Source organism: Neomonachus schauinslandi, chromosome 15 (genome assembly GCF_002201575.2).
Source record: "Neomonachus schauinslandi chromosome 15, ASM220157v2, whole genome shotgun sequence".
Lineage (NCBI taxonomy): Eukaryota > Metazoa > Chordata > Mammalia > Carnivora > Phocidae > Neomonachus > Neomonachus schauinslandi.
In genome coordinates this window covers 3341642-3354346 of record NC_058417.1, presented here as the reverse complement: position 1 = coordinate 3354346, position 12705 = coordinate 3341642, and the positions used below count along the sequence as shown (strand labels likewise).

At 53.9% G+C, this 12705-nt stretch overlaps 1 protein-coding gene across 2 annotated transcripts; it reads left to right on the top strand.

Annotated features, from left to right (window-relative positions):
• The first annotated feature begins 758 nt into the window (after nt 1-758).
• Nucleotides 759-12370, top strand: CCDC42 (coiled-coil domain containing 42). Of its 2 annotated transcripts, XM_021694817.1 has the most exons (7): nt 759-841; nt 1214-1319; nt 1520-1624; nt 2957-3154; nt 7474-7695; nt 7808-7966; nt 12091-12370. In XM_021694817.1, the coding sequence occupies exons 1-7, from the start codon at nt 759-761 to the stop codon at nt 12166-12168; spliced, it is 951 nt and encodes a 316-aa protein (XP_021550492.1). In that variant the 3' UTR covers nt 12169-12370. The 2 variants fall into 2 exon arrangements, with proteins under 2 accessions (XP_021550492.1, XP_021550493.1); XM_021694818.1 differs by lacking the exon at nt 7474-7695 and having other exon boundaries at nt 12091-12168.
• The last annotated feature ends 335 nt before the right edge of the window (nt 12371-12705 follow it).

Genomic DNA, 12705 nt, shown 5'->3' with positions numbered 1-12705 from the left:
GGAGCAAGGAAGGCAGCTCTCATGAGGGACACGTGTGTGACGGTCACGGTACCAGGGTGTGGCTTTTCTTCATATTTTGATGGCACTGGCCCTGAGTCGGCTACACCCCCGGGGGGCCCCCCCTCCACATCCCCGGGGTGGCCTCTTTGGTCCCCAGGCTCCCCGCCTACCCTCGCCCACCTCTTGGTTCTCAAGCTCAGGCCTCCTCCCACCCTCCCACCGGCCCCCACCCCTGCCTCCTTTTCTTCTGGGCCGTCTGTCCCAGCCCCAGGCCCTCTCTGACCCTCACACACGCACCTGAACCCCCAAGGACACCCCTCCACCAGAACCCCCCTGTTAGGTCATGGACCCCCAGACCCTGCCTCCCAGGCCTGGACACCAGCACCTAATCAGGCCTAACTTCTCCCCAGAGTTCCTGGGGTGGGAGGGGGAGGGTAAACGCAGGAGCAGAAGGCAGGATTCCAGCAGGACTGGGGTCAGCGGGGACAAGGGTCAGAGAGCAAGGCCTGGGTTCCGTGGGTGGTCCACAGAACCAGAAGGCTTGTTGCCAGGTAACCAGATCTCCCTTCATTTGCCAACACGGCACCCTGAGCTGCTGACCCACCAGCCTCCCGCCGTCTTTCCCTCCGTGGGACCCTAAAAAGCAGGAGGAAGGGAGAAGCAAGAGCCCAGCCAGCACCCCCGGGCCACCTGCGGCTCCCCCAGCCACCGTTTCACTGCGAGGACCCGGCCGCCGGGCCCCCTGGCTCAGCAGCAGCATGAGTCTGGGCATCATGGAGGAGGAAGACCTGGCCGAGTACTTCCGGCTGCAGTATGGGGAGCGCCTGTTAAAACTGCTACAGTGAGTCTCTCGGGTCCAGGGCCTCCCACAGCCCCCGTGCCCCCCTGCCAGCCTGCCCCTACCCCCTGTAACCCTGAGCCCCAAGTCACCTGCCCCCTGACCCTGACACCAGCCTGCCCCTCTCCTTGTAATCCTGAGCCCCAAGTCACCTGCCCCCAACCCTGACACCAATCCACCGCCCCACCCAGACCCCCAGCCCTTGTAGCCGTGCCCCCCATTCCCAGATGCCAACACAGCCCTCTCCACACATGACTCCCTTCCCTCACGTGGGGGACAGGACCCCTCCCTTGCCTCCCCACGGGCTGGCCCAGCCCCAGCCTGCCCCCGGGGCGCTCAGCACCCACCAGCCTCTCCCACCCCGTGTCTTGGCAGGAAGTTCCCCAACATTGACGAGCAGTCCGAGTCCCCATCCATCCGACTCCTGGAGAAGAAGAAGGAGGCCAAGATCATGCACCGCGCTATGGAGCAGAAGAAGGAGGTGGGGACTGGGGCGTGGAGTGCGGGAAGGGCCGCAGGGTTTGGAGCCTGAGGACGCCCTCCCCTCCCCCCGTTCTGTGGGTGGCAGTGGCTGGAGCAGGGAGTCCTGTGCAGGGTGGAAGGTGGGAGGCCTGGGGGCAGAGGCCCTGGGGGCAGGAGGTGCAGGGGCCCTCCTGACCTCTCTGCCGTCCCCACCCCAAGACATTTCAGCGTAGAATGGAAACCCTGAACCTGCGCTGGGAGGAGTTGGGCATCAAGGAGGCCCAGCTGAAGGCCCACATCCAGAAGTTTGAGCAGTTCATCCAGGTATGAGGGCCCCCAGGCTGCAAATTGCTCCTCCCCATCTCCCTTGCTTTTGCTGACTCCTCACCTGGGTTAGCATCTCTTCACTGCTCAACAAGGCCTGGGGCTTCTCCCTTTACGTCCCCACTCATTACGGTTTGTAATTTCCTGTTTCCCTGTCACTTTCGGCCCTTCTAGACTGCGGTTCACCATTTCCTCACCTGCACCTGGTACATGCAATGTCTCGGGGGAATGAACGAATGGGTGGAGGATGACAGGCAGGGCTGAACACGTGGGGATACAGAGACGACTCCAGGGCTTCAGTCCCGGCTGCCCACCCACCCCTCCGTCCTTCTGCTGAAGGACCAGGGGTCGGTTGAAGGACCAGGCCCCAGAGTCCATCCGGAGACAACTCCTTTCAGTCAGTCCTTAGAGGAGCAAACTGACCAGCCAGATTTCTCCAGACCAGCCCTGATGGAGCCCTGAGGGGGCCCGGCCCAGCTCCGGGGCGGGGGTTGGGGGGAGTGGGGGGGGGGGCGGAATCCCTGGCCTCCACTCGCTCGAGGGGGTGGCCCTGCTCTTAAGCAGTTCTGTCTTGCTCTGCGCCTTCTCCAGGTGGGAGAGGAAGCTGATGGGGGCTGGGCACGTTCTCCAGGGGTCAGGTCCTTACTGGCCAGAGAAAGGCTAGGGGCATGGGCGGGGTGGCAGGAGATGGGACTGAGAGCTTCTCCAAGGGCTGCCAGAGGCCCAGCAGCCTGGAAATCCTGGAAAACTGTCACAAATACAGACCCCTGGGACTCTCTCTGTGCTTTCAATTGTCCTCAGGGGGCGCCCAGCACCCGCATTTTTAAAAAGCTCCCCGGGGGATTATGATGCACAATTGGACTGGTTTAGGGGACCCTGGGTCCTCTCCCGGGCTCACGGGGCAGAGTGCGAACCCTCCCTGTGCCTTCTCCACCTGCCTCCGAATGTCCTCCATCCATGAAGAGGGACAGGAACCACACAGGTGCACTGTGAGGGGTGCGAGTGCCCCCTGATCCTGCGGGGAGGGCTTTGCAGAATGAAGGAGAAGGGGGTGTCAGCCCGAATGCCCTTTCTTTGAGGACATCAGTAGTCTGCACCGTCGGCTCCGGCCTCAGCCGGATGCCTCTCCCAGCTGGAGCACGGTTGCCCAGGGCCTCTCCTTTCTACAGTTGGAGAAATTGAGGCACCAAGCACCAAGCACCAAATGGGGAGGGAATCCGGGCCTCCTTGCCCACAGGGGCGGCCCGGCGATCCCTGCCCATCCCCGACAGACAGAGGGGGGGACGGGCCCAGTGTCCAGTGGGTGCCACCTCCCCCCCTCCCCCGCCCCAGGAGAACGACCAGAAGCGGATCCGCGCCCTGAAGAAAGCCAGCAAGGAGCGGGAACTGAAGAGGCAGCGCGTGCGAGAGCTGGCCAAGGCCAAGCAGGAGGTGGTGGCCTTGCGGCTGGAGCACCAGAAGCTGAGCGTGAAGCTGCAGGACTACTCCATCTTCAACAAGTACCTGGAGAAGGTGGTGGAGAACTCAGAGGTGAGCTGGGGAGCGGGCGGGGGGACTTCCCCAGGGCCTGGGGCCAGCGCAGGATGGTGGGAGAGGCCCCTGGGGGGGGGGGTGGGCTTGTTTCTCAGGGGTCCGGGGTCTGCAGGTGCATCTGGGCGGCGTGCGTATGTCTGTGTGTGTGTGTGTCTTGGGGGAGCGAGGTTTCGCTCGGGACCACCAGTGACTAGCTTTGCCTGCAGCAGGATGTGGCCGGCACCCACCCCTGCTCCCCCTCCTCCCTGCTGTGTTCTGTTTACCTGGGAGTCCACGGAGAGAAGAAGGGAGAGAACGCAATGCAGAGTTAGAGAGCGCAGTGCACAGGCCGGGCCCTGGGCTGGTGCGCACACCTCCCTGAAACAGGGCTTTGCCCTTTCCTTGGGGCTCCTCCCCTGTCTCCTCCCCTCCTCCCACCTCTGGCCCTTCCTCCTCAGCCTCCTCTGGGGGCTCCTGTTCCTGGCTCCTTCCTTAAACGGTCCTCGGGTCTTTGTCCCTGACCCTCCACTTTTCTCCCTGAACAACTCAAGGGACCTCCCACGGATGCCTCCCACATCCCCCATGTGACAGCAACAGGCAGGGCCCCTCACAGCGGCGGGGGCGGGGGGGGAGGGGGTATGTGCCAGGTATGGGGTATGCCCTCTGGGGGGTGTGGGTCAGTGTCCTGAGGGCGGCGCCAGGGGGGACAAAGGATGGACAGCTTTCTAAAGTCCCAGATAATTTCTGAAGTCCTGTACTAGAACTAATTTATGCACGTGTGAAGCCCAAATCTGTGTTATGTGTTCCATTCTAAGGTACCTACTGTACAATAAATGGTTCATTCATAATGGGGTGGGGGGGGAGTGGGGGAGACTACATATCAAAACAGCAGATAAATTATAAGAGAGGACTCAGACTCAGAGCTGGGGGAAAGGTGTGTCTTATAACCGAGGAGCTTGGCCTGTGTCTGGCTCTGAGCTTCATGCCCCTACACCCACGGTCTGGAGTCCCCGGCTCAGCTCATCAGCTCCCTGCCACCCGAGGCCAGTCCTCCCACTGTGTGTGTCTGGCTCTGTGAATGGCGTGGCCTCCCACCCTCAGCCCTGCTAGAACCGGGGCCTCATCCTCGCCTCCTCCCCCTCCTCCCTCCCCACAGCCCATCAATCAGCAGATCTGGTCTATTCTGCCTCCTAAGTATTTCTGGAATCCGCCCCTGCCCCTTCTTCATCCAGACCCCCAGTGCACCTCATCCGGAGTTCAACACTGCTTTATTCCTGGCCACCAGCCTGTCCCATGCCCTCCCAGCGTGATCTCCCGCCCCGCTTTCTTCCTCTCTCTTTCCTTCTTCCCTTACGTCTTTCAGAATATTTTAAGCACACCGAAAAGTATAGAGAAATATATAATAGCACCCAGGTATGCACTGCACCTTGTCAGATCTTAATATTTCCCCCTATTGGCTTCCAGTCCTTTTTTCTTAAGACACTACCGCTAATTGAAACCCCTTGTGGGCCCCCGCTTCCAAACCCGCTTCTTTTTCCCCTCTCTGAGGAGGCAGCCACCATCCTGATTTTTAAACTGCTCATGCTCATGCTTGTTATTATTTTGGCCACATAGTACATATCCATAGACTATGAAGGGTGTTGCTCGTGTCTCTTCGAGACTTGCTTTTTCTGATCAATGATGCCTTTTCTTTTTTTTTATTTTATTATGTTATGTTAATCCCCATACATTACATCATTAGTTTTAGATGTAGTGTTCCATGATTCATTGTTTGTGCATAACACCCAGTGCTCCATGCAGAACGTGCCCTCTTTAATACCCATCACCGGGCTCACCCATCCCCCCACCCCCCCTCCCCTCTAGAACCCTCAGTTTGTTTTTCAGAGTCCATCGTCTCTCAGGGTTCTCAGTGAGGCTTTTTCTTAAAAAAAATTTTTTTTATTGTGGAAACTTTCCAACATATACAAAAATAGAATCATCTATTGAATGCCCGTTACTCATCACCTAATTCTGACAACCATCGACTCATCAAATCATCCCCCGGACCTTCCCACCTCGGCCATTTCGAAGCAAATGATATTTTTTTCTCATCTGTATTTCAGTATGTGACTCTCAAAGATGAGGCCAATACCCTTATCATACCTGGTAAAAATGTGATCGTAATTCCTTAATATCAAGTCTGCAGTCAATGTTAAAATTTCCCCAGCTGTTGCACACGTGCTTTGTGTACAAGTGGTTGGTTCCAATCGGGGTCCAAACAAGGTCCCTAAGCGGCATTTGGTTGATACGTTTGCGTCTTGAGTGTCACAGACATTCTGATGCGGATCCAAAGAAACTAGACAGAAAAGAGGACATACATATGATCCCACTGATAGATTTAAGAACAGGTAAAAGTGGATCTTTGGTGATAGAAGCCACAGTTCTGGTTTCTTTGGTAGTGGGGGCAGACACTGAGCCGAAAGCGGGCGGTAGACCCTTCTAGGGTGCTGGACACGTTCTGTCGTCTCTTCACGTATTAGCTAAGAAACTACCACCAACAAAGACTTCATTGGGAGAATCTTCCTTTCATCAGCTGTTTGATGACTTTGTGAGTCTTAAAGGAAAACTCGTTAAGTGCTTGATTCTTAATTACAGTTTTCAGAGTCATGAACTGATTCTCTGGCATCCTCCAAAGGTGACCCGTCGTGTTGTTAGTATGTTATGAATTCGTGGATTGTTGACATATCTGGCGTGTGTCGATCCTTTGCCCTTTTTCTCACTGATGTGCAAAGTGTCCCATCTTTAAACAGCGGGAGCCTCTTCAGGTTGGTACCTGCGTCCTTTGGACACCAGCACCAAGTACTCGACAGATGCTCCTGGGAGCTCCATTCGCTTTATCTGTCGCATGCTGTCACATCGTGTGTGTACTCGGTGAACTTTCGGAAACGCAGACATAAAGTTATCTCTCTGCTTCCTAAAACCCTTTAATGGAGGAAGCCCAACTCCTCTCAGGGGCTACTGGGCACTTTTGTTACTTCCTCTGGGTGGATCTGTCCCTCCCCATCTTGAACGCAGGCTATTATTCATACTAAGCTCCTGTGAGCATCTTGAACATGCCACACGTACCCGTGGTCTGTAGGCAGCTACTCCCTCTACTTATCCTCACCTTCCCCCACCTGCCCTTGGCTGGCCGGCTTCTGCTCATACCTCTGGTCTCATTGCAGCCATCCTTTACCCCAGGAGACCTTTCCTGGATGTTCCCACCTCCTCTGATGCTGACTTGGATGCCCGCCCCCCCCCCCGCCCCCCGAGGCTTTATCGATGCAAAGGCCAGCGTTCACACCGCCTTCTACGCAGGGAGGGTGGCCTGCAAAGTCAGGTCCATGCCGAAGGAGACAGCTGTGCCTGGCAGGGCCACCCGCCCTGCTGGTAGCGTCTCCAGCCCCCACTGGAGAGGGGACCTCAGCAAATGTGAACAAATACCAGAAAGCCTTATGCTGACGATATTACCGTACATCTTTGACCAGCCCCACCCCCCAGTCATAGATAGGGCTTATCACTCCGTGTTGTAACTCTTTCCTTGTCTTCTGTCCTCCCTCCACACCAGCCCAAGTTGTAGGCTTCCTAAGAGCAGGGTCTGGCTTCCTTATCTCCTGCTCTGTCCCTCGCATTTAGCATACTGCCTGGCTTATAAGTGGTTCTCGGTACGTCCTTGGACAGGGTAATTACTGCCTTGGGAGACCTTTCAAAATGCACCTCTCCCACCCCCGAGCCCCAGACAGCAACCCTCTAGAATCACGTGGGGGACCTTTTTGCAAAATTCAGGTGCCAGGGACCACCTCGGACCTGTTCATTTAAATGAATCTCTTGGGGACGCCTGGGTGGCTCCGCAGGTTGAGCACCTGCCTTCCCCTCAGGACATGATCTCCGGGTCCTGGGAATCAAGCCCTGCTCAGCGGGGAGCCTGCTTCTCCCTCTTCCTCTCCCCCTGCTTGTGCTCTCTCGCTTGCTCGCTCTCAAATAAATAAATAAAACCTTTAAAAATAAATAAATAAATAAATAAATAAATAAAATGACTCTCTCGGGGGTGGAGCCAGACAGGTGTCCTTTTTAAAGCTCCCAGGTGATCCCAACATGCAGACCGAGGACCCCAGCTCCGGTTGCATGTGCCCCCAACCCAGGAGGGCGAGCAGGGGGGACTCCAACGTCCTTACGGCCTCTGCCCTTTGACCTTGGCCTAGGGTCTCCCCGCTAGGCTGAGGCATCTAGGCAGGGGGTTGGCAGGTGGGGGGGGGGGAGCTCCACCCACCATCGGGCCTGGGGCGGGCAGCAGTGCAGTGATGGAGCCCCTGCCGCAGTTCGAGGAGATCCGCGAGGTGATTGCGCGCTACAAGACCCTGGTGAGCATGCACCAGGACCTGATGCAGTCGGCGCAGGAGGGCCAGGAGAAGATCGAGCGCGCCAAGGCGCGGCTGGCACGCTACATGGAGGAGAAGGACGACGAGATCCTGCAGCACAACAACGAGCTGGCGCGGCTGCAGATGCGCTTCGACCGCGCCCGCAGCGATGTCATCATCTGGGTGAGCGCGGGGGCGGGGGGCGTGGCTGGGGGGCTTCTGGGCGCGGGGTGAGCGAGGGACCACACACGTGCGCCACACACCTGCTCACGTCCCGGCCCCAATCCCTCCGCAGGAATCTCGCTGGGCACACATCCAGAACACTGCCGCCAAGAAGACCCTCTTGCTTGGCACCATTAAGATGGCGACACTGAACCTCTTCCAGATCGTGAGCAAGCAGCTGAAGGAGACCACCACCGTGTCCCTGGAGGACACACACAAACAGCTGGACATGGTAAGAGGGGGCGCAAGTGCCCTGGCCAGCTGGGTCTACTGAGCTAAGACGGTTGTCCATCGGTCCAAGGCAAGAATGAACCCCACAGAACTGGTTCTCAAATTTAACAGGATCAGAGTCACCCTGGGGGCTGGGGAGTGTTGCTGGGCCCCAGCCCCAGAGTGTCTGACTCAGTATGTCTGAGATGAGGACCCATGAATTTCCATTTTTCAGCAAGTTCCCAGGTGATGGTGCTGGTCTGGGTTCCACACCTTGAGAACATTGGTCATAGTCAACACGGGCAATGGCAGGGACCCACTATTGAACTCAGTACTTGTGCAAAACAGTTCTACTGCATTCTAGAAAGAGGCTGAAGGCTCGTGCCCAAGGTCCACTCTTTGGGAAAAGAGAAAATTGGGGGTTGGGGGGTAGGGGGAGGAATCAGCAAGTTTAGGGAAGTGTTAGGGTCTTATTAGTACCCATCTGACATTTCTCTTTGAAGTAGCTGAAAGGAGGGGCACCTGGATGGATCAGTTGGTTAAGCGTCTACCTTCAGCTCGGGTCATGATCCTGGGGTCCCTGCTCAGTGGGGAGTCTGCTTCTCCCTCTCCCTCTGCCCCTTCCCCTGCTTGTGTGCACGTGTGCTCTCTCTCTCTCTCTCAAATAAATCAGTAAAACTTTTAAAAAAATAAAGTAACTGAAAGGAAATTGGAAAGGAAATACCTTTCTCACTACATGATTCAATGCCATGTTCGATGCCATGTGCATGCACCACCCCCAAATCATCTCACTTCTGACCACAGGTGCACATATCCTACTTTTGGGGAAACTCGGTGAGGGCAGATGCATTAGCCATGCTTCTCATGCCATGCAGAGAACTTGACTAATTCTTCGTTCCTTTGGCAAAAGCCTCAGGCTCTGCCGTGAAATAATAGAATTTAAGCTCCAGAAGGCAGGGATTTGTGTTTGCCATGTTCCCAACTGTATCTCAGTATCTAGAACAGTGCCTGGCACACAGTAGGTGCTCAATAAGTGTTTGGTGAATGAATATGAAACACAAGCCAATAAAAGCCATGGACTGGAAGGTACTTGCCCTATTTAACAACAACAAAAAAGTGAAACTTGGGGTGCCCTGGTGGCTCAGTCAGTTAAGCGTCCAGCTCTTGGTTTCAGCTCAGGTCATGATTTCAGGGTCGTGATACTGAGTCCCGCGTGGGGCTCTGCGCTCAGTGGGGAGTCTGTTTGAGATTCTCTCCCTCCCTCACTCTTGGCCCCTCCCCCAACTCGTGTGCGCCCCCTCTCTCTCAAATAAATAAATAAATCTTTTAAAAAAACAAAAATAGGGGCACCTAGGTGGCTCAGTCGTTAAGCGTCTGCCTTCGGCTCAGGTCATGGTCCCAGGGTCCTGGGATCGAGTCACGCACCGGGCTCCCTGCTGGGCGGGGAGTCTGCTTCTCCCTCTCCCACTCTCCCCGCTTGTGTTCCCTCCCTTACAGTCTCTCTCTGACAAATAAATAAATAAAATCTTTTAAAAAATAAATAAAAAAGTAAAACTCATGAAATGTAAAGGATTTCACCCACTGACCAGCCCAGAAGAGGGATTTCCCCAAACCGGACAATCAGCCTGCAGCTCAAAGTACGTAGAGCAGAATTATTGACAGTTGAAAGACTATGAAGGAAATTAATAAGAAAATTTGTTCCAAAGCAGCGATTCTCAAGCTTTTTGGTATCAGGAGACCTGCATACTCTTAAAGTTGATTGAAGACCCCCAAAGAGCTTTTGTCTATTGATATTTACCGTATCAGAAACTCAAGCAGATAAATTAAAAAGAATTCACTTTTAAGTGATAAGAAGAAGCTGATCAACATCAATGGCATGCTTGATGAAAAACATGTTTTCGAAATAATACTTTGTGGGACAAGTTGCACTTTCACAAATCCATTTAATGTCTGGCTTCATGGAGGACAGGTGGATTCTCCTCTCTGCTTCTGCATTCAACCTGCTGTGATAGAGCCCTATTTCACTGAAACACCCCAGTCTGATAAAAAGCCGCTGTACGCTCATGAAAGAAAAGACAAGTAATGTCTTCGTATTACTGAAAAAAGGACTTTGCCCCTGCAAACCCCTGTCCCTGGCAGAAGGGTCTCAGGGACTCCTGGAGGTCCTCAGGCCCCTCTCTGTTAGCTGTTGTAAAGCAAGGAGGTGCTCATCTCCAGCTCCCCAACCCGCCCAAGCATTCCCTGCTCAGACCCTAGCTCCCAGCCCGTCCACTCCCGATTTTGAGCTTTCTATAGGAACACTTCCTTCTGCTCAAGTTGTTATTTTAAAAATATCCCACAGCATCCCCATAGGACAGGAGCCTACGGACAGACATACACATGATTAACTAGCCTGAAACAATTAAAAACAAGGACCTGGGAAAATTAACGTTACAACCGAAGGTCCAGGCCCGAGTGAGAAATACAGACTGCAGATTCTTGGAGTATAAAGGACAGTATCTCAAGAGCTTCAGCAGTTGGTTCTGTGCCTCCTGATGACAAGAAGGAAAAGCAACACATAGTTCTTGTACCAAAATGAGAAAACGTAGGTGTGCTCAGAGCAAACCTTTTCCGGTGCTTGACTCTAATTGAAGTTTCCCAAGGAGGCTGCAGAGACTCCTAGCACATGGATGTTCCCAAAAACATCCCTATGACGCATCCAAGCACAAGCTCTGGAAGGCAGCCACTTATCTAGAATTGAGGAGCATGGTCCCACAGTACAACTTAGGAAGCATGATTTTGCAAAAGGCTGAATTTGAATTCAATGGTACTGTGTCTTGGAAGGTCCAGCGCGATCCCTGAACAAAACCCAAGCTCTCCGGAGTGGCATTTTCCTAATCGTGCTTGGCAAATCCTAGGACCCCAAGAGGTGGTTAAGTTTCCTATGGGGGAATCAAAGGAGCTCGTGGACTAATAAGTTTGGAAAATTCTCAGTGAAGCAAAGTTAGATGGTCTTTGCACACAGGACTCCACCGTCTTTGCTATGGTTCTGCCCTGAGACTCTCCGAGCAGATAACATTTCTAAAGCTAACTTGACCACAGAACCTTTTTGTGGGGGAGTGTGATGACTGGTTATAAGAACACAGAACATGGGTGGCTCAGTTGATTAAGCGACTGCCTTCGGCTCAGGTCATGATCCTGGAGTCCCGGGATCGAGTCCCGCATCGGGCTCCCTGCTCGGCGGGGAGTCTGCTTCTCCCTCTGACCCTCCTCCCTCTCATGCTCTCTGTCTCTCACTCTCTCTCAAATAAATAAATAAAATCTTTAAAAAAAAGTCTCCTTTGTAAAAAAAAAAAAAAAAGAACACAGAACATGGAAAATTCTGGCTTGTCTCCTCCGTAACCTTGGGGAAGAGACTTTAATTCATTGACTCTTTGTTTCCTCTTTTACAAAACAGGAATTGTATCCATAATAGTAACAATATTCATGGCAGACACGGTTGTCGAGAGTTTGGGACAGTCTGTGTAGTCCCATCTCCAGGAACATTCTCGAAAATGAGAGATTGTAGAACTGAGGTCTTAGAGGCCATCGAGGTCAACCCATTCTCCCCCTTCCCTTTTTGAAGATGAAGAAGCTGAGTCCCAGAAAGATGAACTGATTTGCCCAGAGCCGTATCAGTAGACCAGGTCCCCACGTGGCACACAGAGCCCGTGTTCTTTGAAACAAGCTAGTGAACAGAACTCAAGCTTCCCTTGTGACTCAGGATTGTCAAAACGGGCATCGGTTCTGGGTTCCAAGTAAATGCCCCCCTTGAAGGCTATTAAATTGTGGGTAGCCGTCTCCCCCAACACTGCTGGCCCCCTCCTGCCAGAGGCTTCTAGTACTGGAGTCTGCTCAGCATCCCCTCGTCCTTCCCTCCATCAGACTGTCCACCGTTCTTCATGCCGTCTCCATGTCGGCCCCCAGGAGCTCCCTGTTTGTGCCTCCCAGTCTGCTAAGCCTGATGCTTCAGCTAGAATAACTGTCAAGTAAGGGAAAGTTAAATGCTTCAAGAAGTCAGTCCCAGAGAAACAGTGACTCCTTCTAGGTTATGCCCTGACGTGCTCCGTGTGGGGACAGGGTGGCCTGATGCTGGGTGGGCTAACTCGGGTCCCCTTGCCTTGTTAGATCCAGCAGTTTATCCAGGATCTGTCGGACATCTGGGCAGAGGTGAGGAAGAAAGAACAACAGCAAGTCCGGGTTTAGGGAGCAGCCGCGGTTCCAGAATGTTCTGAGACAGAGACAGAGAGAAGATGGGTTCGTGGTGAGCTTGCGGTCCTGTGAGCCCAGTCCAGCTGTCTGGGGACCCCTGTGCCTTTCTGCTGGCGAACACCCTGCCATTTTCCCGCCTCAGGCCTCAGTCCCTCCCGTCCCTGAAAACATTAAATTCTGTAAGATGTTTGTTTCTAAGTTCTGTCCCTTTTTGGTTTGTTCACGGGGAACATGGTCCATTGAGGGGAGAAAAGCACCCCCTCTTGAAGCTGGTCACTTAGGCAGCCCAGGGACTCGAAAACAAATCTCGGGCCTGGCATGTCCTAGGCTTTGGACTTGCACACAGAAAGAGACCAGCAGCGGGGTGAGTACCTAGGACCCTTCTTTCCTCTATCACTTTAAAAAAAATTTATTTTTGTAAGTTGGGGTTTCTAACCGGAAATTCAAAGACTCACTAGAAACTACAAATGCAGCTTCCCAAGTCGGAGTGCCATAGGTGGTGAGTCCAGGACTGTCCCCAACCTAGGGACC

What these genes read in the sequence shown, in the direction of transcription:
- CCDC42 (XM_021694817.1), top strand. Translation starts at nt 759, where the DNA reads ATGAGTCTGGGCATCATGGAGGAGGAAGACCTGGCCGAGTACTTCCGG. An exon ending in AGTTTGAGCAGTTCATCCAG is followed by an intron (nt 1,625 to 2,956) that starts GTATGAGGGCCC and finishes CCCCCGCCCCAG; the next exon opens with GAGAACGACCAGAAGCGGAT. An exon ending in GCAGCGATGTCATCATCTGG is followed by an intron (nt 7,696 to 7,807) that starts GTGAGCGCGGGG and finishes ATCCCTCCGCAG; the next exon opens with GAATCTCGCTGGGCACACAT.